The sequence below is a fragment of the Erinaceus europaeus genome, chromosome 17 (assembly GCF_950295315.1).
Source record: "Erinaceus europaeus chromosome 17, mEriEur2.1, whole genome shotgun sequence".
Lineage (NCBI taxonomy): Eukaryota > Metazoa > Chordata > Mammalia > Eulipotyphla > Erinaceidae > Erinaceus > Erinaceus europaeus.
In genome coordinates, this window is record NC_080178.1 from 16148460 (window position 1) to 16169324 (window position 20865).

General features: G+C 53.7%; 2 protein-coding genes across 29 annotated transcripts in view; one reads left to right on the plus strand and one right to left on the minus strand.

Moving 5' to 3' along the window:
- PHF21A (PHD finger protein 21A) overlaps positions 1-7596 on the plus strand; it is a 232021-nt gene extending 224425 nt beyond the window's left edge. For all 24 annotated transcript variants that reach the window (XM_060176522.1, XM_060176518.1, XM_060176526.1 and 21 more), the window contains 2 exons: positions 95-198; positions 2151-7596. In XM_060176522.1, the coding sequence (XP_060032505.1) occupies positions 95-198; positions 2151-2408 (362 nt within the window). In that variant the 3' untranslated portion in view covers positions 2409-7596. The remainder of the gene's footprint in view (positions 1-94; positions 199-2150) is intronic.
- A 377-nt stretch (positions 7597-7973) lies between these two features.
- On the minus strand, positions 7974-16594 carry LARGE2 (LARGE xylosyl- and glucuronyltransferase 2). Of its 5 annotated transcripts, XM_007519155.3 has the most exons (14): positions 15578-16590; positions 15393-15493; positions 15195-15277; positions 14854-14977; positions 14515-14686; positions 14292-14396; positions 11740-11852; positions 11529-11654; positions 11290-11445; positions 11033-11193; positions 10211-10489; positions 8919-9068; positions 8622-8817; positions 7974-8371 (listed from the first exon to the last, which is right to left on the minus strand). In XM_007519155.3, exons 1-14 carry the CDS (start codon positions 15657-15659, stop codon positions 8162-8164), a joined length of 2058 nt encoding a protein of 685 aa, XP_007519217.2. In that variant the 5' UTR covers positions 15660-16590; the 3' UTR covers positions 7974-8161. The 5 variants fall into 5 exon arrangements, with proteins under 5 accessions (XP_007519217.2, XP_060032494.1, XP_060032493.1 ...); XM_060176511.1 differs by having other exon boundaries at positions 11033-11133; positions 15393-16594; XM_060176510.1 differs by having other exon boundaries at positions 15393-16591.
- Positions 16595-20865: the final 4271 nt, after the last annotated feature.

The window sequence follows — 20865 nt, forward strand, 5'->3', positions numbered from 1 at the left end:
AGGAGGATCTTTGGGGACATATCACCTTTAGAAAGTATCCTGATCACAGTGACCTCTTCAAATACTTTATGAGTAAAAAGATTTTTTTTCTCAGCAAAAGAAGAAGAGAAACAGAAGTTACTTAAGTGGAGTTCAGATTTAAAACAAGAACGAGAACAACTAGAGCAGAAGGTGAAACAACTCAGCAATTCTATAAGTGTAAGTAAACCTCCTGCCTTTAGTGGAAGGCTTGGAGGAAGAGAACCTTTCGCGCACCTCATAGCAGCACACGTGGTTCCCGACGGCTGGTTCAGGCCCTTCAGCATTTCAACACAATTAAGAGTTTAGTCCTTAGATACAAGCTTTAAGTTGGTATGTGATTCCTTAGCCAAAGTCTAGGACATTTTTTAAATTTATTCATAAAATGGAAATGTTGACAAGACTGTAGGATAAGAGGGGTACAATTCCAAACAGTTCCCACCACCAGAACTCCATATCCCAACTCATCCCCTGATAGCTTTCCTATTCTTTATCCCTCTGGGAATATGGACCCAGGGTCATTATGGGATGCAGAAGGTGGGGGGGCTGGCTTCTGTAATTGCTTCTCCGCTGAGCATGGGTGTTGGCAGGTCGATCCACACTCCCAGACTTTCTCTCTCTTTCCTTAGTGGGGTTTGGCTCTGGGGCGGTGGGGCTCCAAGACACATTGGTGAGGTTAGAAAAAGAGTTAGAAAAAGGACTAGAAAGCTGGATCAGGGAAGAGATTAGCTCCCAAATATGGAAAAAATATATAAATATAGTTAACTGTAAACCCCATTGATATGGTCTAGGACATTTTTTAACCAAAGTTCTGCTCATCTATGACTAATAGTGGTCCCAGGGATTGAGCCTGGGGTCTTGAAGGCTCAGTCATGAAAGTCTTCTATATAAATACTATGCTGTCTCTCCTCTCTGGCTATCCTCTTTAAAAAAAATATTAATTTTATTTATTACACATTAGAGAGAGTTTCGCATGAGGCAGAGAAAGAGAGACAAACACCAGAGCACCACTCTGGTACATGCAGTACTAGGGATCAAACAGAGAACCTCAGGTAAGTAAATCCATTACTCTACTACCTGTTGGGCTATTTCCTTGGCCTAGAGCATCCTCTTGGCATTGATGGAAGAGGGGCCTTACGCTCTGCAGGCAGGAGAGACACGGCAGCAGCTGCGGCTGTATGCCGCCCCCCCCCCCGCCCGCCATGAATTCCTTCTCAACATCTGGCTGAGGTGTGCAGTCTCCACTGATGCTGGCTGGGCACAGACTTGGTCATTCAAGCTTCTGCCCTTCCTCCCCATGCCAGTCACCCTGCCAGGTTTTCCTGAGCATCCTGAGGAGCAGGACTTTTGAGAGGCAAGGATTCAGAGGTTGTTCCAGCAGGAGCAAGTTTTCTTTTCCATTGAGTAGGTCCCCTCTGTTGGACACCAGGTGGTACCTTGGACTTGGTGGCACTTGAACTGTCCCTCAGCTGCTTTCTCCTGCTCACCACGCCACCACGGCATAGGTTTCACTTCTCTGTCCCTGCCTAGAACAGGAAGCAGCGGGTGTGGGATACCAAGGGCACAAGGGCGAAGGACTCCCAAGTCCCTGGTCAGGCAGAGGGGTGCTGTTGACTGCACTATGTGACTCTCCTAAACATCACTGTCCCACCTCTGAATCCTTGTTGACAAAACATCCCCAGCAATCCAACTGGTGTTTAACTGGAATCCAGATGCCATGGGTACATTTACCACCCTGGAAAGCTCAGTCCAGTCCTGGGTACATTAGCACCCATCAGCACGGATGGCCAAAGCATATCAAAACCTGCCCAAACTGCCTTTGGCAAAACCGTGGAAGCTTTGTTTCTAAGTATTTGGGGCTAGTACCATAATCATTCACATTGGGTTTTATATCCTAGTGTCAAAGTAAACCACTCACTTCTCCCTCTCTCTTGCTGCTTGGGCCTCCTCCTCCCTTTGGGTAATAGCACCCAATGCAGTGTGGAACAGAACAAGGGCTGGGGGGTGGGGGGGAATGCCGTCCCCCCCACCCACCTCCCTGCAGCCAGCAAGGGCCTCTTCCCTGGAGAGCACTGCCAAGGCCTGTGGGGAAGCTGGAGGCTCAGTGCCGCTGCCCTTCTCATTTGCCACAGAAATGCATGGAAATGAAGAACACCATCCTGGCCCGGCAGAAGGAGATGCACAGCTCCCTGGAGAAGGTCAAACAGCTGATCCGCCTCATCCACGGCATCGACCTCTCCAAATCTGTAGACTCTGAGGCCACTGTGGGGGCCATCTCCAATGGCCCGGACTGCACCCCCCCTGCCAACGCCACCACCTCCACGCCGGCCCCCTCCCCCTCCTCCCAGAGCTGCACAGCGAACTGTAACCCGGGGGAAGAGACTAAATAACGGAGCCCGCTCGCTCGATTGCTCACTCGCTCGCTCGGAGAAGCCACGGGATCCCGGCGGCAAGGAGAGCAGAACACTGAAGACTCTAGAAAAGCAGAGCCGGATTTCTTCTGGAAAGTACAGAATTCTTTTGGTTCTTTGGTTCCAGAGAGAGAGAAGATGCTTGTGCCAGGTGGCACCAGAGTTTGCCAATTGATCCTTCTTATTCTGTGTGTACATGCAAAGATTGGACCATGTTACATGAAATAGTGCCAGCTGGAGGTTCTTTGCCAGCACCATGCCAAGTGAAATAATATATTTACTCTCTCTATTATACACCAGTGTGTGCCTGCAGCAGCCTCCACAGCCACGATGGGTTTGCTTTTGTTTTGCTGGGTGGGGAGCAGGGACGGGCGGAGGGAGGAAAGCAGGTTTCAGACCCTTATGTGCGGAGCCGTTTGTTTAGGTAGAGAAGACAAGTCCAAAGAGTGTGTGGGCTTTCCTGTTTCTAAACTTTCACTCTTATAAAACCAAAAAAAGAAAAAAAGAAAAAAAAGAAGAAAAAAAAACACAGAAATTGAGATTTAACCAAGCCCTGTGCCCAGAGGAGGGGTGGGGATGGGATGGGAGGGAGTCAGGGTGGGGAAAGTATATTGAATAAGCAGTATTCCATATTGTCTGGGGTGGGGCCCAGTGCAGGCGGGACGGACGGACACCAAGCACTTGGCTTCCCCACGCTCCCCACCTTCCTTCCCTGCTTCTGCAAATTGGCGCGCATCCCTGTGAATGGTCGGTTCCCTTCCCTCTCCGAAAACGAGCAGAGGGGGCTCTCAGCTGGCCCTCGCAGGTCAGGGAAGAAGGGTGTGTGTGTGTGTGTGTGTGTGTGTGTGTGTGTGTGTGTGTGTAGGGAGGAAAAAAGGTGGATCAGTGGTTTTACTTGAAAACAAGCTCCATCCCTTTTCTATATTTATAAGAAGAGACGATCCTGAGTGAAGCAGCGCGCAACCCAGGTGTGTGTGAATTGAGTGGAGACGTTCCTTTTTCTATTTTCCTTCGTTCTTTTTCTTTTTTCTTTTTAATTTTCATTTCTGTATTTTTTCTCTTAAAAAAGTTTTATTTTGTCATTTATTTTGCTTTTTTTTTTTTTGTAACAAAAACTAAAATAAGGAATAGAAAAGCGGTTTTTTCAGGCTGACAGTCCACTTAAGGGTAGTCGAGCCCGTGCATGGTAGAATAGGAATCCTAGTGTCAGTGAGGTCCTGTGAGTCCCTGTGAGTCCTTGTGTCATCGTTCGGGGCACTGTTTTTTTTATGCAAGGGCAAAAAAAAAAATCTTTGTATCTGGGGAAAACAACGACGACAGACGACTTTTTTTTTTTTAATTAAAAAGGCAAATAAAAGATACTGAGGTCTTCCTAGTGTTACTTAAATTAAGATCAAGTTGAGAAACATTGTAAAAAGAAATTACAAAAGTGCTATTTGTTTCCTAAAAAGTGATTTCTATTAAAAAAGGTGTCAGAACTGGAGCAAATGCTGTGTAGTTATAATTTTTTAGCACAGAACCTGCTGATCATGATGAATTTTGCGGTGTTTGTGTCTCGAGACTGGTGGGCTCGTCTCCGTGATTCTGTCCTCTGCAGGGATGACTGCAGCCCTGAAGAGCCCTTCCCATCATTCTCCCTTCTCAGAAAAGACTGTCCTCTTCTTGGTGCAAGGATCTTGGCTCCTGTTTTTGAAACCCAAACGGAGTGTGGATGGTATCAGGGCCCTCCTGTTGTCTCCTCAGATTTTGCTAGAGCAAAAGGCTGGTGCCTAAATAAGATCCCTTCCTTTGGTGCTGCTTCAGTCTTTCAGCCACCAGCATTATGAGTGCCTGGGGGACAGCTCCGAAGGACACAGCAGTGAAACTCCCTTGTGCCCCTGCACCAGGTCCCTTGGCAGGAGGGTGCAGGGGACAGGCTTGACTGCATCAGCCCGTGGTGCTTGGAAAGTACAGAGGAGCAAGAGATCTTGAGGGTGTGTGGTGTCTCCCAGGCAGAGCCCCAGGGTGGCCTTTGTGTCTGTCTTGCCTTTGAAGAGAGGTCTGAATCTCAGCCTCTGAATCTTTCTCTGCCTGCTGGCTCCTCCAGGCACCAGAGATAGAATTTAACCTGCTGTGCTTGCCTTGGCCCAGCCTGTCTCCTTCTTAAGAAAAACAGGGTTCTGGAAGACTCAGCTCATTTCTATCATCTTTCCTTGTGGGAAACGCATTTTGTCAGAGATAGGCTCCCACTGGTGACTTGTGCCCATTGTGTGTGCCTGGCTGACAAGGAAGGAGGCAGTGGCTCTTACACCCCAGCACCCCCAGCCCCCCCCCAAGCTAATTCCCCGTCCCTAAAATGGCTAGATCCTGAGAGAAGAAAAGGTCTCTTCAGTTTCTCCCTCACCCAGTTGTGTCCAGAGAGACAAAGATGAAGCTTGCAAACAAACAGAACAGAGAGAGCTGCTTTTTAGCTAAAACGTGTCCCATCTCTACCAACCAGTTTCATTCATCGTCCCAGAGGTGTTAGAAGGAGGGATTAAGAGTGGCTTCACTGGGCTCACAAAATAACTCACACACTCTGCCATGTGACCCAGGATTGAGCCTGGCCCCCAAGAATTGAAGAAAGCTTTAGTGGTGGGGGTGTGGGGGTGTGTGTGTGTGTGTGTGTGTGTCTGTCTGTCTGTCTGTCTCTGTCTCTTACTCTCTCTCTGCATCTTTGCCTCTATCTGAAAAAGTCAGTCCACAGCAGTGAAGACCTACAGAGAACAGAGAGGGGAAGGGGGGCAGGCAGGCTGAATTGGCTTCAGGGTCAGGCCCTGGCTGCAGGACTGCCCATGGAGGACAGAGAGGAGCTTCTCTTCTCATGCCGAAACCAAGGTGCTATGTTTAGACTGGGAGCTTTGGAGGTGCCTGGACTAGTTGGAGTCGTTGGCAGAGCTTCCAGCCCAGCGGCAGACTGTGTGCCCTGACTTAGAGCTCTGCATCCGACTTGGCTGGGCCCACAGGCGGGGGTGTCGGTGTGGGGGGTGCCGCCTACCCCCTAGCTTTTCTTGAAAGAAGTTGGGAGTTATCTTTGCTAAGAAAGGAGCTGTCTGAGGATTCTGGGGGAAGGCCAGGGGGAAACTGGGGACCAGGTAAGGTCAAAAAAGTGTTTGCCTGCTGGGTGCAAGATGTGCTCTGACAGGGAGTCGAGCGTAGCACAGTGGGTTAAGCGTACGTGGCGAAAGGACCGGCTTAAGGATCCCGGTTCGAGCCCCCGGCTCCCCACCTGCTGGGGAGTCGCTTCACAGGTGATGAAGCAGGTCTGCAGGTGTCTGTCTTTCTCTCCCCCTCTCTGTCTTCCCCTCCTCTCTCCATTTCTCTCTGTCCTAACAACGACAATATCAACAACAATGAAAAACAATAAGGGCAACAAAAAGGAAAAATATTTAAAAAAAAAAAAACGTGCTCTGACCTTGCCTTGGGCAAGGATGTGGATTCTTCCTGAAGCTCGGGTGTGAGCCGATACGTGAATCATTTGTGGAGTACAAAATGCAGCCCTGGCTGCACACACCCCCTGCCCCTCAGCCCTACCTTCTGGACTCAGATTCCAGTACACTTCTATGGCAGAGAAAAGGCCCTGGTGACCCGGTCTCCTGTTCCCTTGGTGTCCTGACAAGATCAGACCTTCTGTCTGTCCCTCCAGGTGCCTGTGACCAACCAAGACACACACAATCTCATGACCACCCACCTGAGCTGCCTCCTCCTCCCTCCCTCCTTCAGCTCGCTGTGTGTGTGTGTGTTTGTGTGTGTGTGTGTGTGTGAGAGAGAGAGAGAGAGAGAGAGACTGAGTTGAGCCACCGGCAGGCACCTCTGAAAGCAGGCTGGCTTTATAGTCAGTTCAGAGACCAAGATGCTGGTCTGGGGTCAGGATGGGGTGGGGGCAGCCCATTTGGAGGCCCTTTGTCCGTGCTGTGCTCAGGCTTTGCGCCCTACAGACAGTGAGGTCATGTCGCCATCATCTTTCCCCGATCTTGCCAACGCGCCCGCAGGCCCTTTTTCTTTCTAAGAGCCTGCCTGGTCTCGTCTCACTGCGGCTGGGCTGAGCTCACCCGGGTTCTGCTTTCTTCTTTCCTTATCAGGCCCCTTGGAGCAAGCCTGCTGGTTGTGCCTGGCAGAGACCCACTTCCGGGGGCTCCCTGGAGGCCTTCCTGTGTGGGGTCGGCAGTGGGGCCAGAGTAGCCTCCAGCTTGCAGCATCCTAGTGCCCGGTGGCCCTTCTCTGCCGCTGCTTCTTCTTGGCTCAGGCTCCCCAGGCTGTGTATACAGATGCAGGGGCCCCTCTGCCCCATGAGTGTGGGTGGCCGTGTCCAGCTCTCTGCATGTACTGGCGCCCCGCAGCCATCTATGCGACTTCCTTTCTCGGGACCATTAGGGCCTCCTAGGACTCTCTCAGCTCTGATGGCACACTCTGGATGGTTTTCTGCCGCCCTCCCTCTTAGGGTGTGGTCTCTTATCTATCCAAAGGGCTTAATTGTGGAAGCTTTGGCCCTGGGAGCAAAAGCTCTTGGAGCGGTGGATGGATGGTGACTGAGGTACATTTTTCAGGCCACGGCTTCTCCAGGCCCACGGCTTCAGTTGGAGGCATCTTGGCTCTGTGCAAAGCACAGGGCCTTCTCCCCCACCCCTCAACTGGGCACCCCTGGCAGGAAACAGGAGACCCGTTTCTTACCCTGGGCCTGAGGAGATTCCGAAGCAAAGGGAGCTGGGGGTTCTCTCCCTCCAGAGAGCCCTGGGAGGGGGGCACAGGGCTCTTAAAAAACAGCCCAGGGAAAGGGAGGACAGGGCTCACAGGGTCCGTTTTGCACCCCTCCCAGGAGGCCTTCTTCCCACAGCAGCCTCTGGCCCTGCACTCCTGGGGTGCACACAGGGAGGCAGAGCAGGATGGGCAGGCGAGGGGTCAGCAAGGCCCTAGCAGAAAGAGCCAGCCAGCCAGCCCCACTCCTGTCTCTCGTCCACGCCCTTTGTGATTTAAGTCTTGGTAGAACTTGTATTTGGAGTTTTGTGCTTCAAAATTTTTGTTTTTTTGTTTGTTTGACTTTTTTTTGTTTGTTTTTGTTTTGAGGGGGTGGGGGGAATACAGAGCAGCTGATCAATTTGTATTTATTTATTTTAACATTTTACTAAATAAAGCCAAATAAAGCCTCTCAGCCTCATGATGTTGGGTTCTGGGTAGTGGAGGAGGGTGGGTGAGACATTAAATGCTCCAGCCCCAGCCTGAGTGAGGAGGCTTTAGGCCCTCAGGTTAGCGACACCCTCATAGCCCAAATCAGGAGGAACAAGGGCTGGCAAAATAGCTCACCGGGACAGTGCGACGCTTTGCCGTGTGTTCACCCAGGTGGAGCCCAACCCTCATCACAGTGAGGGAAACTTCGGTGCTGGGATCCCTTTCACCCTTTCCCTCTGCCTCTCAGGCTTTCTGTCTCCAGCTAAGAAACAGTAATGAAAAAATAAGATATTCCTGTTCATCCTCATAGACAGTGTTGAAAGAATGTTAGTTTCAAACAAACAAGAAATGCCTGAGAAATAGAACTTAAAATTTTTCATTGTGAAAAAGGGCAGCACAGTGGATGTTGGGACCCAGCCCCAAACCAGCTGGGGCGGAGGAAGCCTGGACCCCAGGCACAGAAGAGCAGTAGGCGGGAGGCCTCCAGGCTCCTTCCCAGAGTCCTTAAATAATTTAAATAGCTGAAAGTAGCAGGGGCAAGGGCGGGGTCAGGCAAGGCCCCGGGGCTGCTGCAGAGCGGTGAGGTATTTGAGGGCGGCTGCCCCATAGCGGCGGGACAAGTCCTGATGGAACTCGTCCTTGAGGGCCTGGAGACAGTCACGGTAGGCGGGGCTGGAGCGGAAGCGGGAGATGTCCAGGCTGGGCGTGTGCGGCAGGTGGACAATGAAGGCCTCGGGCAGCACCAGGAGCTCGTATTGCTGTGGGCAGGGGCAAGAGAGGGGTTACTGCCCAGTCAGGGAACTGATGGAAGCTCTGGGGACAACGGGGGAGCAGGTTCCTTCCTTGGATAAACCCTCAGGAGCCCAAGGGCTCAGTGCACACTTCTGGGTCCATAGAAGGGCAGGACAGCTAAAGACTCTGCCAGATCACCTTATGGTGGCCCACTCCCCTGACCACCCAACCCGCCTCTGGGGCCTGGGGGTGTCGTGGGCAACTAGGCCCCCTGACCTGTGCATCCAGTTCCACGATGTGAGCCACCTTGTTCCAGCCAAAGCCCATAAAGCGGGGGTCGTAATGGGGGCAGTCTCTCGGCACCACCACGTAGGGCTCATAGTCGGCTGCCCACTGCACGAGGTACGGGGCCCGGGCCTCCCGCCAGCGGGCATAGTCTGTGGGTGCATGTCCTCGGGGCCACTCGTGGTACCTGGGGAGCAGCAAAGGCTGCAGAGCCAGGCAGCAGGGGCTGGTGTGGGGAGGGAGGTGGGGACAGGGGCCAGCAGTAGGCACTGCGGTGGCCTCACCTACCTGAAGGTGTGGAGGGAGCCGGAGTCCAGCAAGGCCAGCAGCTCAGCCTTGGAGGAGGGGAAGCCAAAGCGGTAATGTAGAGTCTCGAACGCTGGCACCACCAGCGCTGCCTTCCGCCTGCTGCCTAGCTCAAGCTGCTCAATGGAGGTCCTGAAGATATAGAAACGGGTAGATGGGAGTCGGGCTGTAGCGCAGCGGGTTAAGCGCAGGTGGCGCAAAGCACAAGGACCGGCATAAGAATCCCGGTTCGAACCCGGCTCCCCACCTGCAAGGGAATCACTTCACATGCGGTGAAGCAGGTCTGCAGGTGTCTCTCTTTCTCTCCTCCTCTCTGTCTTCCCCTCCTCTTTCCATTTCTCTCTGTCCTATCCAACAACGACAACAATAATAACTACAACAATAAAACAACAAGGGCAACAAAAGGGAATAAATAAATAAAATAAATATTTAAAAAAAAAAAAAGAAACGGGTAGATTCTGGGGCTGGAGAAACAGCTCACTTGGATAGTCCCCACTGCATTGAAGGTGCTTTTTTGGTTGTTTTTCACTCTCTCCCTCTGTTTCTATTTCTATTTAAAACAAAAAACAAAAAAGGGCAGGAGTAGATAGCATAATGGTTATGCAAAGAGACTCTCAAGCCTGAGTCTCCAAAATCCCTGCCCCAGCACCATCTTAAGCCAGAGCTGAGCAGCGCTCTGGTTAAAAGAGGGAGAGATGTGGTGGCACAACCAGTGCCATGTGCCCAGGCGCAAGGACCCAGGTTTGAGCCCCCACTCCCCACTTGTGGGGGGGCGGGGGGCAACACGATACTTCAGAGCAGTAAAGCATCTGCAGGTATCTCCCTTCTCAATTTCTCTCTGTCCGATCAAAGTAGAAAGAAATTGGCTGACAGGACCAATGAATTCATAGGACCAGGACTGAACCCCAGAAATAACCCTGGTGGCAAAAAGAGAGAAAGAAAAATTCTACTTCTAGTGCTAGACACCAGGTGTTCTCTTCATCTATAATTTACTGTATATATTTTTATATTTATTGTATCAAAGCACTGCTCAGCTCTGGCTTATGGTGGTACTGAGGATTGAACCTGAGACCTTTGGTGCCTCAGGCATGGAAGACTTTTTGCAGAACCATTAAACTGTCTCCCCAGCCTTATTATCCACAGGGCCCAGCTTTCAAAGGCTGGCGGACTGGATGGCCTGCAGAAGATAGGCCCAGAAAGGAGCAAGGCCACACAAGTCTAGGGGGCAGTGGGTCCCTGTCCAGATCCACCTGCTACTGGCCACCCAGCCCCACCTGAGGTAGTCGTAGAGGGAGTAGGCAGGCAGAAAGTCAATGTCACTGAGGAAGACGTAGGGTGTGAGGGCCTGGGCCAGGGCCACATTGCGCAGCTGGTTGACAGGGTAGAGGGGACCGTCGCGGTACACCACGTGGTAGGCCACATCCCGCCGGGCAGAGAGCACAGCTGAGGCCGCGACGAAACGCAGGAACTGCTGGGCCTCAGCGTCTGTCAGGTACAAGGCCAGGCTCATGGGGCCCGGCCAGTGTCTGCACAGGGCTTCCAGCATCTGCAGCCTGGGGTAAGAGGGGATATCAGGCTGTGGCTGAGCAGCTCCCAAGTACTTTCTGAGCTGCTCAGAGTTTAGCTTCACACTTTCTCATTTGATAGATGAGAAAATGGAGGGTGTAAGACAGTAAGACTAGAGGCTGTGGTGTACCTGGTTGGTACACACGCCATCATGCACAAGGATCTGGGTTTAAGTACCTGGTGTCCTGACACCCCCCCCCCCCGCCCCACAGGGGGGAAGTCTCGAAAGTGGTGAAGGAGTGCTGCAGGTGTCTTTCACTCTCCCTCTCAATTGCTCTGGTTTCTATCCAGTAAAATAAAAATAGAAAAAAAAAAAAAAAAGACAGGCTGGGGTTCATGGTCCCCCAGCTGTGGAGGGGTGGCTCCCCTGTGATTCTCAAAGTCCACAACCCTTCCGCCAGCTTGTGTCTCCTGCTTTCTCGAACTCCTCCAGCGGCAGCACAGGGAGCCTGTGCTAGTCCCTGTCCCTCGGGACACCCTCCTCTAGGAAGTGCGGGCAGGCCACACCATGCTCCGGCCTGGCCACTCACCGGTCCATGGAGAGTTGGGCTACCAGGGTGACGTCGTGGGGCTGCGGGGCCGGCAGCTCATGGGGCAGGAAGGTCAGGTGCACGCGGTGCACGGTGAGCTGCTGCTGCCGGAACTGGAAGCAGGCGTCCTCCTCGTCGAGCTGGGCCAGAGCCAACTGCAGCTGCGAGATGGGGAGGGAGGGAGGCATGGGGCTGGAGAGGGACAGGCCCCCCAGACAAGGCCTCTGGAGCTGGGGGAGGGAGAGAGACCCCCTCACCTGCTCTGCCCGAGGCGGGAGCGGGCTGGAGCACCCAAAGAGCTCTCTCCGCAGCAGGTTTCCATCGTACTCCAGGAAGGTCAGGTGGAGGCTGCGGAAGAATGCCACGTGCTTGTTCTTCACCCGCAGCTTCTTTGGTGAGTTCCAGTGGATCACCTGGGACCCGGAGGCGGAGGCGGGGTCTGTGGGTGGACGCTGGGTGCACCTCCCCTCTCCCCTCCCGCAGGCCGCCCCCTCACCTTGAGGTCGGAAGCCTCCAGGTAGCAGTGCTCAGCCTGCGAGTGGTCGGACAGCTGCACGTTCCAGACACAGGGCAGGGGCCACACCAGCCCCGGGTGCTCCTTGATGACCGCGTTGAAGACATCCTGGACAGACACTGCTGCTGCCGTCCTCGCTCCTCTGGGTCAGCGCCACCCTCACCCCCACCCCCATCCCCGCTCCCCCCCAGACCTGGTCGGCCAGCGAGGTGGCGAGCAACGTGCGGAGCTCCCGAGTGGCTATCTGCCTCCATGTCTTCTCCCAGCCAGCCTGGCGCAGCCGGTCCAGCTGGAGGAGGATCACGCCTGGAGGTGGGGAACACTGTCAAGCCCAGGCGGGATGGCCCGTCTCCCAGCTGGAGTGTGAGGTGGCATTTATTTTATTTTTTATTTGTTTTCTATTATCTTTACTTATTTGATAGACTCAGAAATCATGAGGGAAGATGGAGATAGAGATTGAGAGAGACTGAGATTCTTGCAGCACTGCTTCACCACTTGCAAAGCTTTCCCCCTGCAGGTGGGGTCTCAGGGCTCAAACCTGTGTCCTTGTGCAGTGTAACGTGCACTCAATCCGATGTGCCACCCCCCGTTTTTCTTTTCTTAAATTTATTTCAGATGAGATAAGAGTTTTACGTTATGAGAGAGAGAAGTAATTAAGTGCCAGGGCTTGAACCAAGAGCCTCAAACATAAAAGTCCTGAGCGCTGCACTTAGTGTGAAGCGGAAGAAGCAAGAAAGATGCCGGTTGGAGTCCCCTCCTCCCCAACTGCAGTGGTGGCTTCACAAGCGGTGAAGCAGGTACGCAGGTGTCCATCTTTCTCCCCCATCTCTTCTCAATTTCTCTCTGTCCTACCCAACAACAACTGTGGGAAAAAAGATGGCCTCCAGGAGCAGTGGATTCGTAGTGCAGGCACCAAGCGCCCCAGCAATAATTCTGGAGGCAAACAAGAGTCCAGTGGTAGCGAAGCAGGTTAAGCGCCCATGGCGCGAAGCACAAGGACCGGTGTAAGGATCCCGGTTCAAGCCCCCAGCTCCCCATCTGCAGGGAAGTCACTTCACAGGCGGTGAAGCAGGTCTGCAGGTGTCTGTCTTTCTCTCCCCCTCTGTCTTCTCCTCCTCTCTCCATTTCTCTCTGTCCTATCTAACAAAGATTACATCAGTAACAACAATAGTAACTACAACAATAAACAAGGGCAACAAAAGGGAAAATAAATAAATCTTTAAAAAAATTTTTTTAAAAACCTGGGGGGCCGGGCGGTAGCGCAGTGGGTTAAGCGCATGTGCCGCAAAGTGCAAAGACCTGCGTAAGAATCCCAGTTCGAGCCGCGGCTTCCCCACCTGCAGGGGAGTCACCTCACAAGCGGTGAAGCAGGTCTGCAGGTGTCTGTCTTTCTCTCCTCCTCTCTGTCTTCCCCTCCTCTGGATTTCTCGATGTCCTAGCCAATGACAACAATAATAACTACAACAACAAAAAACAAGGGCAGCAAAAAGGAATGAATGAATAAATAAATAAAAACCTGAGCTCTATCTGGTGATTTATTTCACCACTCATAAGAGCTTTTTAAAAAAATATGTTTTAGGGGGTCGGGCGGTGACGCAGCGGGTTAAGCGCAGGTGACGCAAAGCGCAGGGACCGGCTTAAGGATCCGGTTCAAGCTTCCAGCTCCCCACCTGCAGGGGAGTCGCTTTACAGGCGGTGAAGCAGGTCTGCAGGTGTCTATCTTTCTCTCTCCCCCTGTCTTCCCCTCCTCTCTCCATTTCTCTCTGTCCTATCCAACAATGACAACAATAATAACTACAACAAAGGCAACAAAAAGGGAATAAATACATAAATACATAAAAATTTTAAAATATGTTTTATTTTTTAATATTTATTTTTAACCAGAGACAAAGAGACAGAGACCAGAGAACTGCTTAGCTCTGGCTTGTGGTGGTGTGGGGAATTGAGCCTGGGCCTTCAGAGCCTCAGGCATAGAAGTCTTTTTGCATAACCATTAAGCGTCTCTCCAGCCCTTACTTTATTTACTATATTCACATATATGACAGAGAGAAACTGAGGGGGAAGGGGAAATAAAGAGGGAGACAGAGACACCTGCAGCACTGCTTCATCACTTGTGATGCTCCCCCTTGCAGGTGGGGACTAGGAACTTGAACCATGGAAATGTGTGTGCTCACTGGGTGTGCCACCACCTAGCCCTATTAATACTGCTAATATTGTATTTATTTTAATAAAAGAGATAACACACACACACACACACACACACACACACACACACCCAAGCACTGCTCAGCTCTGCTTTATGGTGGTGCTGGGGATTGAACCTGGGACTTCAGAGCCTATGACATGAAAGTTTTTTGCAGAACCATTATGCTGTCTCCTCAGCCCAGAAGAGGTATCTTTTGAATGTCTGCCTTTTACAATCCTCAGGAACACACTTAGTGGTATGTCTGATGATACATTTCTGCCAACAACCAGTCCTTTTGGGGTGCACAGCTTAGAGCACCTCCACAATCATCTGGCACCTGGAGGAGCCCCTGCGGCTGGCAAAATCATCCCCATTTAACAGATGAGAAAACCGAGGCTCAGAGTGGCCAGGTGGTGGTACTGCCCAGGTGTGAACTGTTTTCTCCTCCCAATGCTCTTTCCTGGGGTGGGGGGCATTTTAGCACTCTGTGCACCTGCCCAGCCCCTGGGGTGTGAGGCCCAGGGGCCACCCTCACCTGCTTCCCCCACCTCTGTTCCCACCTGTGTTAAATCCCCGGCCCAAGGCAGGCCAGGGCCTGTGGTTCTTCCAAAGGTTGCCCAGGTACCAGTCGCTCTGATTCTCCACGAGACCGATCACCTGCTTGTCTGGGAGGGGAGGGTGCGAGGAGCTGCCTGAGGCTGCCTCAGGGCCGCATGTGGGGGGGCTGGGTGGACGGGGGACTGGAGACAGGGGCCGGGATGGGGGTCCATCCAGGCTTCTCACCAGAAAAGTGGGCAAAGAGGGCCCAGAGCTCTGCGATGTCGGAGGCAAAAGTGACATCTGTGTCCAGGACAATGACACGGGCCAGGTGAGGGGGCAGGACGCCAGGCAGTGCGAGCTTCATCAGCCCATAGAGACCCGAGTAGTGCTTGTTGGGGATCCAGGAGACCTGGGGCTGAGGGATGGGAGGATCAGAGTGAGTGTGGCAGAGAAAGGCCTCTGGGCACCAGCGCACACTCACAGTGACACGCCGGGGAGAAGGGGGAGCCCCAAGGAAGGTGAGGGATCTGAGCTTCAGCAGGTGTGGCAGGACTGGGGAGTGCACCGGGGAGGAGGGCCTGCCTTGAGCTCCTCGGCGTCATAGAAGCTGATGTGGACAGCGGGCACCATCCACGTCTGGAACAGCGTCTCCAGGATGTTCCTGGCCACAGAGTCAGTCACCAAGTGGAGGTGCAGCGGATTCCTCCTTTGGGGCGGACGGGGGGAGGGGGGGGGGTTGGGGTGGAGGAGCTGACAGACCTCGACCGGGAGCTCAGGGTGCAAAGCTGAGGAGAGTTTTTCCAGCCCTTCCCCAGGGTGGAAGGGAACACTCACCCCAGGTCACATGTCACTTGAGGGCAGCTGGGGTTCTGAGACCCCCACCCGGGGTGGAGCGCCCGCCCCCCTCTGCCACCTGGCCGCACCTGTAGAAAAGCAGGGACTTCACCAGGGTGATGACATCCCGGCTGGAGTTGTGCCCGGCACACACTATGGCCACGTGTAAGAGCTGGGGACGGCAGAGCACAGGGAGTGAGGCCCGAGGCTCCCAGATGTCCCGGTTCCCATGGGTGTCGGGAGCTCTGGGGGGGCAGGTCCCCGCCGCCAGGAGCCGGGTCGCCTACCTCGCACTTAGGCGGCCGCGGGCGCGGGGGGTGGCAGCCCGAGCGGTTGTGGTCCCCCGGCGGGTCTCCGTCAAGGCCAGCGGTCCCCCGCGGCCGCCCGTCTGGGGGGACATGTGGCGTCAGCGCGGGGTCCAGGCCCCCGGCGCCCCCGCCTCCCGCTGCGCCCCGGCTTTCGGGGTCCCCACCGAGCCGGAAGAAGCCGACGAGCAGCAGCAGCAGCAGCAGCGCCGCGGCGCCCAGCGCCCGGGGGCGCCCTCGGGGCAGCATGCGGACCGGCCGGCGGGGGGCGCTCAGGGCGGGGCGCGACCCCGGGCGGGGGGCGCCATCGCGGGCCCGGAGGACTTGCGGGCGGGAAGAGGCTCGGCCCGGGCGGCCCGACGGCAGCGGCGCGGGCGCCTCACCTGCTCCGGCGGCGGCGGCTGGAACTTAGCTCTGCAGCCGCCCGCGGGGCGCGGGGCCCCAGAGGTGGAGGCGCGACCCGCCCCGTCCCAGCAGGAGCCGGCCCCGCCCCCAACCTGGGCTCAGGTTTCACCTCTGGGGGCCTGAGCTGCGGCGCGGGGAGACCCGGGCTGGGGGTACCCTGGCCTCCGACGGTCACACACACACACACACACACACACACACACACCCCGAGCAGCCTCCGGCGGGCGGGAAGAAACGCCAGCAGCCACCCTGGAAGGCCCGGGCCCGCCACCTGCTCTGAGCCCATCCCCCCTCTCCCCAGCTCCGGGGCCCCATCTCCTCCCCTTCACCTCCGGGGGGAGGGGCCGTGACCCCGGGCGCCGATGAAAGGGGCGGCTGGCGGCTGGGGGAGGGGGCTGGAATGCCCCGCCGCCCGGTCGCGGACACCTGCTCCGGGGACAGGAGGCGGGGCCAGCCCGGACCTGCCCGCGCCGCCGGCACCTGGAGCCCCCGCCTTCCTCGCTCGGTCCAGGTGGCCCGGCTGGGCTTGGCAGGGGCCCCGACAAGACAAAGTCACCAGTGAAGGTCGGCTGGCTGGGGAGCTGGCGGGGGCCCGGCCCTCAATGAAGCTGTGGACTGGGCCGCCTGGGCAGGGCCCCGGGGACCACCAACCGCCCCCCCTCCAGCCCGCCAGCCTCGCCCAGAAGGTCAGCTTGTACTCCTTGTCTAGTCTGCCTCCCTTCTCTCCTCTGAGGCCACAGTGGGCCCCGACATGACCCAGCTCTGGAGGGGGCGGTGGGCGCTCTGGACCGTGAACTAGAACAGCCCCGGCTGACTGCGCCAGGCTACACTCCGCCAGGCCCCCGCTGAGGCCAGCCGCACCCTCGCAGGAGGCGGTCTGGGACTCCAGCCTCCTCTACCTACCCCTAGAATTAAAGTGACCTGTTGGAACACCCTCAGGCTCCTTCCCAAGGACAGTTTCCTGGCGCTCCTCCCTAAGGGTTTCCGCCCAGGTCTTGCCCTTGATGTTCCAACCTTGCCTGGAAAACAGATCTTTCCCAGGCAGGCTCCTCCTTCCTCATCCCTTAGTTTCATTTCTTCTTCCTAACATTCCACCTCCACCCTTGACCAGGTAGGCTGTTCTATAGCCTGTCCCCTAACTAGAAGGACCTGCTGAGGGAAAAGGCTTGATCCTGGGCCGAACCCCCAGCACCCACCCAGAGAGGTTCACACTGAGCTCAGAACGCAGATGAGAGTGGGGACCTGCCTTCAGTCCCACTCCATAAAGTGAAGGCCTGGAGCTGGAGAGAAGGCTCACCAGGTAGGACAAGGACCCAGCTTTGAACCCCAGCACACCGGGGAGAGTGCCACCGCACCTAGAGAAGCTTGTGCTGTGGTGTCTTTCTCTCCCTTTTTAAAAAAATTTTCTTCCTTTTTTTTAATATTTATTTTATTTATTCCCTTTTGTTGCCCTTGTTGTTTTATTGTTGTAGTTATTATTGTTGTTGTCGTTGTTGGATAGGACAGAGAGAAATGGAGAGAGGAGGGGAAGACAGAGAGGGGGAGAGAAAGACAGACACCTGCAGACCTGCTTCACCGCCTGTGAAGCAACTCCCCTGCAGGTGGGGAGCCGGGGTTCGAACCGGGATCCTTATGCCGGCACCTGCGCTTAACCCGCTGCGCTACAGCCCGACTCCCTTTCTCTCCCTTTCTATCTCTGAATGAAAAGGCTGCCTGGAAGCGGTGAAATCAGCATTCATGTGCGAGGCCTTCATTTCGAAAGAGCCCCTCTCTGGAAAGAAACTGGAATGCGGCCCTGCCTGAAACTCCCAAGTCTCCTCGCCTAAGACGCTTCTCTCTGGGAGGTGGGGTCTGTAAGGAAGGTGGAGTTTGGGGCCTTTGGAGGCCAGGGATGGGGGCAGTGGTTGCCGTGGAGACTGATGGTGGCTCCCTGCACATCTGGGATTTGAGAGAAGACAAGGGAATGCAGGGGCCATGCTGGGGTCTGGAGCTTTGCACCTCCAGCTCCCCTAACCCTCCTCTCTAGCCTGGAACTGGGGTGGGGGAGAGCAGTTCCTTCCCCAGATCCCCCCAACTATCTTTAGGGGTTCCATTTGAGCGAACAACTAGGGCTCAGAGTCAGGACTTGGCCAGGGAGTCTGTGAGCAGAGCTGGGTCTGCAGGTCTAACTCGGGTCACTGACTAGTGGGCTGGCACACCCCTCACGCAGCTCAGCCACTCAGGCTACTGAGGTCCTCCTGATGGGCACCCCAGAGGCTCTCCTGGAGTGTGGAGGGGGAACAGGTGTTGGGTGTGTGAGAGAGTACTACTCTTCTAGGCCTGAGACTGGAGGTTAGCTCAGCTCTTCCCAGGGCTGTTAATTTTTTTTTTCCTCTAGATTTATTTTAGAGATGGGGAGATAGCATGAAGATTATGCAAAAAACTTTCACACCTGAGGCTCTGAAGTCCCAGGTTCAATTCCCAGTACCACTATAAGCCATAGGTGAGCAGTGCTCTTGTCTGTCTCTCTCTGTATTTTTCTCTCCGAACCTTTCTCTGTGTATCTCTCTCATTAAAATAAGTAGATGAAACTTTTTAAGAGATTTTCAAAATGCATTATTATTGTCACCAGGGAGGTGGCACAGTGGATAAAGCATTGGACCTTCAGTAAGAGGTCTTGAGGTTGATCCCAGGCATCTCATATGTCAGAGTGATGATCTTGTTCTTTCTCTCATTAATAAATGAATATAAAGATGTATTATTGGTGGTCCAGGAGTTGAAGCAGTGGATAAAGCATTGGACTTTCAAGCATGAGGTCCCAAGTTCCATCTCCCTGGCAGCACATGTACCAGAGTGATGTTTGGTTCTTTCACCCTCTATTTTTCTCATTAATAAAAAAGGTGGTCTGGGAGATGGCTCAGTGGACAAAGCACTGAAATCTCAAGCATGAGGTCCTGAGTTCAACCCCCAGCAGCACATGTACCAGGGTGATATCTGGTTCTTTCCTATCTTTCTCATTAATAAACAAAATCTTTAAATAAATAAATAAGAAAGTAAAAAAGATGTATTATTGTGGTGTGGGAACAACACAATGGTTCTGCAAAACTATGCTCATGCCTGAGGCCCGAAAAGTCCCATGTTCAATTCCCAGCACCACCATAAGCCAGAGCTGAACAGTGCTCTGATCTTTCTTCTGTATCTTTTTTTTTTTTAAGATTTTATTTATTTATGAGAAAGATAAGAGGAGAGAGAGAACCAGACATCACTCTGGCACATGTGCTGCCGGGAATTGAACTCAGGACCTCATGCTTGAGAGTCCAAAGCTTTATCACTGCGCCACCTCCCAGACATCTTCTATATCTTTATTAAAACAAATAAAACACTAAAAAGAAGTCCTTTAAATATATTGCTGTTATTGTTGTTATTTTTACTGCTATTCTGTTGATGCCAGAGCTTCACTATTCCAGGTCATTTTTTTTTTTTTTCAAATAGAGAAGAAACAGAGACAGGGGGAAAGACACCACAGCACTGAAGCTTCTTCTTCCAACACACTGGAGGCTGGCTGGCATTGAACCTGACTGGTGCATATAACAAAGCTAACCCAGAGACCTATTTTCCTGGTCCAGGATTTATTTATTTACTTATTTATAAAAGTGAGACTGGAGAGATCAGAGTACTGCTTTACCCTGGCATACAGCAGTGCTAGGTATTGGACATGGTGCCTCAGCCATATAAGTCCTGTGGTCAGTCACTGAACTTGTCTCTCTGCCTGGGACTTTGCCATGTGACCCTGGACCAGTCAAGTCCCTTCTTTTAGCCTCAATATCGTCATCTGAACTTGTTGGACTCATCTATTCTTTTTCTCCTGTAGCTCAGAGCCAATTGAAGAAGGGAGGATTCAGCCCAGCCAGGTAACCAAGGCAGGCATGAATGCAACAGGGTGGGACTGCCCTGGGTACCTCCTCCTGCACACGGCCACTCTTTGTCTCTGGGACCTAATCAAGCCCGAGATCTGAAGAGGAAATTCAGACAGCCCTGCTACCGCCAGGCTGGCTGGGCACGCTTCCCCTCAGCCACCAGCCACCGGCCCCCATGCCCCAGTGCTGGCAGGAGAAGAAATGGGCCCTAGACCCAGCCTGCCTCACATTCTGTCTGTACATCAGAAAGGCCACAGCGCATGCACATGGTCTCCCTGCTCCCCAGAAACACGGGTCCACCAGGTTTCTTTTTGGGGGAGGGCAAAGAAGCCTCACACTTTTCACTCTCCACAGCTGCAGGGGAGGGAGCTGGAAAAGTGACCCCTGCCAAAGTTTGGGGGAACAAGTTCAGTGGTAGGGTGCAGGAGTTAAACAGAAAGCGCCCCTCACTGACTTCCCTGAGCCCTGGTCCTAACCCTGTGAGGTCCTGATCAATAATCCAGTGTCATTGTTCTTTCTCAGCTGTGGCTCTGCCATGGGGGACCTGCTTTGTGACCCATTTGGCCAGTGCCATATTGTGTGACCTGCAACCAGCCTTTACTCCTCCTTGTGCCTCCTGTACCCCATCTGTGAAAAGGGGTTCATGCCAACTTGGCAAGTGCCTAGGATGAGTGAGCCCGGTACTGGGATGGACGTGGTGAGAATGCTATGACCACCATCTTCTCTGTCTTCCAGGGTGTTTGCCTCTCCCTGGGTGCCTGGACAAAGCCCTAGGTCTGCCTTCCTGAACAGGAAGGGCTAAGGAAGGTACTCAGAATCTGCTTCCTCACACAAAAGAAAACTAAGCCTGGGAGAGCGGCATGGCCACCAGATGAGGCATGTCATTTGAAACACCCGTGGTCAGACTAAGGCAGGATTCAAATTCTGACTGGATGTTCTTTTCTTTTTAGAGAAGAGTTGGGAGGGGGGCTGGATGGTGGTGCATCTGGTTGAGAGCACATGTTACAATGCGTAAGGACCTGGGTTCGAGCCCCCAGCCCCCCTTTTCTATCTCCCCCTCCTCTCAATTTCTGGCTGTCTCTATCCAATAAATAAAGATAATAAGAGAGAGAGAGAGTAAAAAAGAGTTGGTGATGGTGAACTGGGAACAGGAC

Excerpts from the sequence above, each read along its gene's own strand:
- LARGE2 (XM_060176510.1), bottom strand. The coding sequence starts at position 15,659 with ATGCTGCCCCGAGGGCGCCCCCGGGCGCTGGGCGCCGCGGCGCTGCTG. Across the intron at positions 11,853-14,291 it reads GGGCCGGGGATTTAACACAG|GCGTGATCCTCCTCCAGCTG; the intron begins GTGGGAACAGAG and ends CCCCACCTCCAG. Across the intron at positions 10,490-11,032 it reads GCCCAACTCTCCATGGACCG|GCTGCAGATGCTGGAAGCCC; the intron begins GTGAGTGGCCAG and ends CTCTTACCCCAG.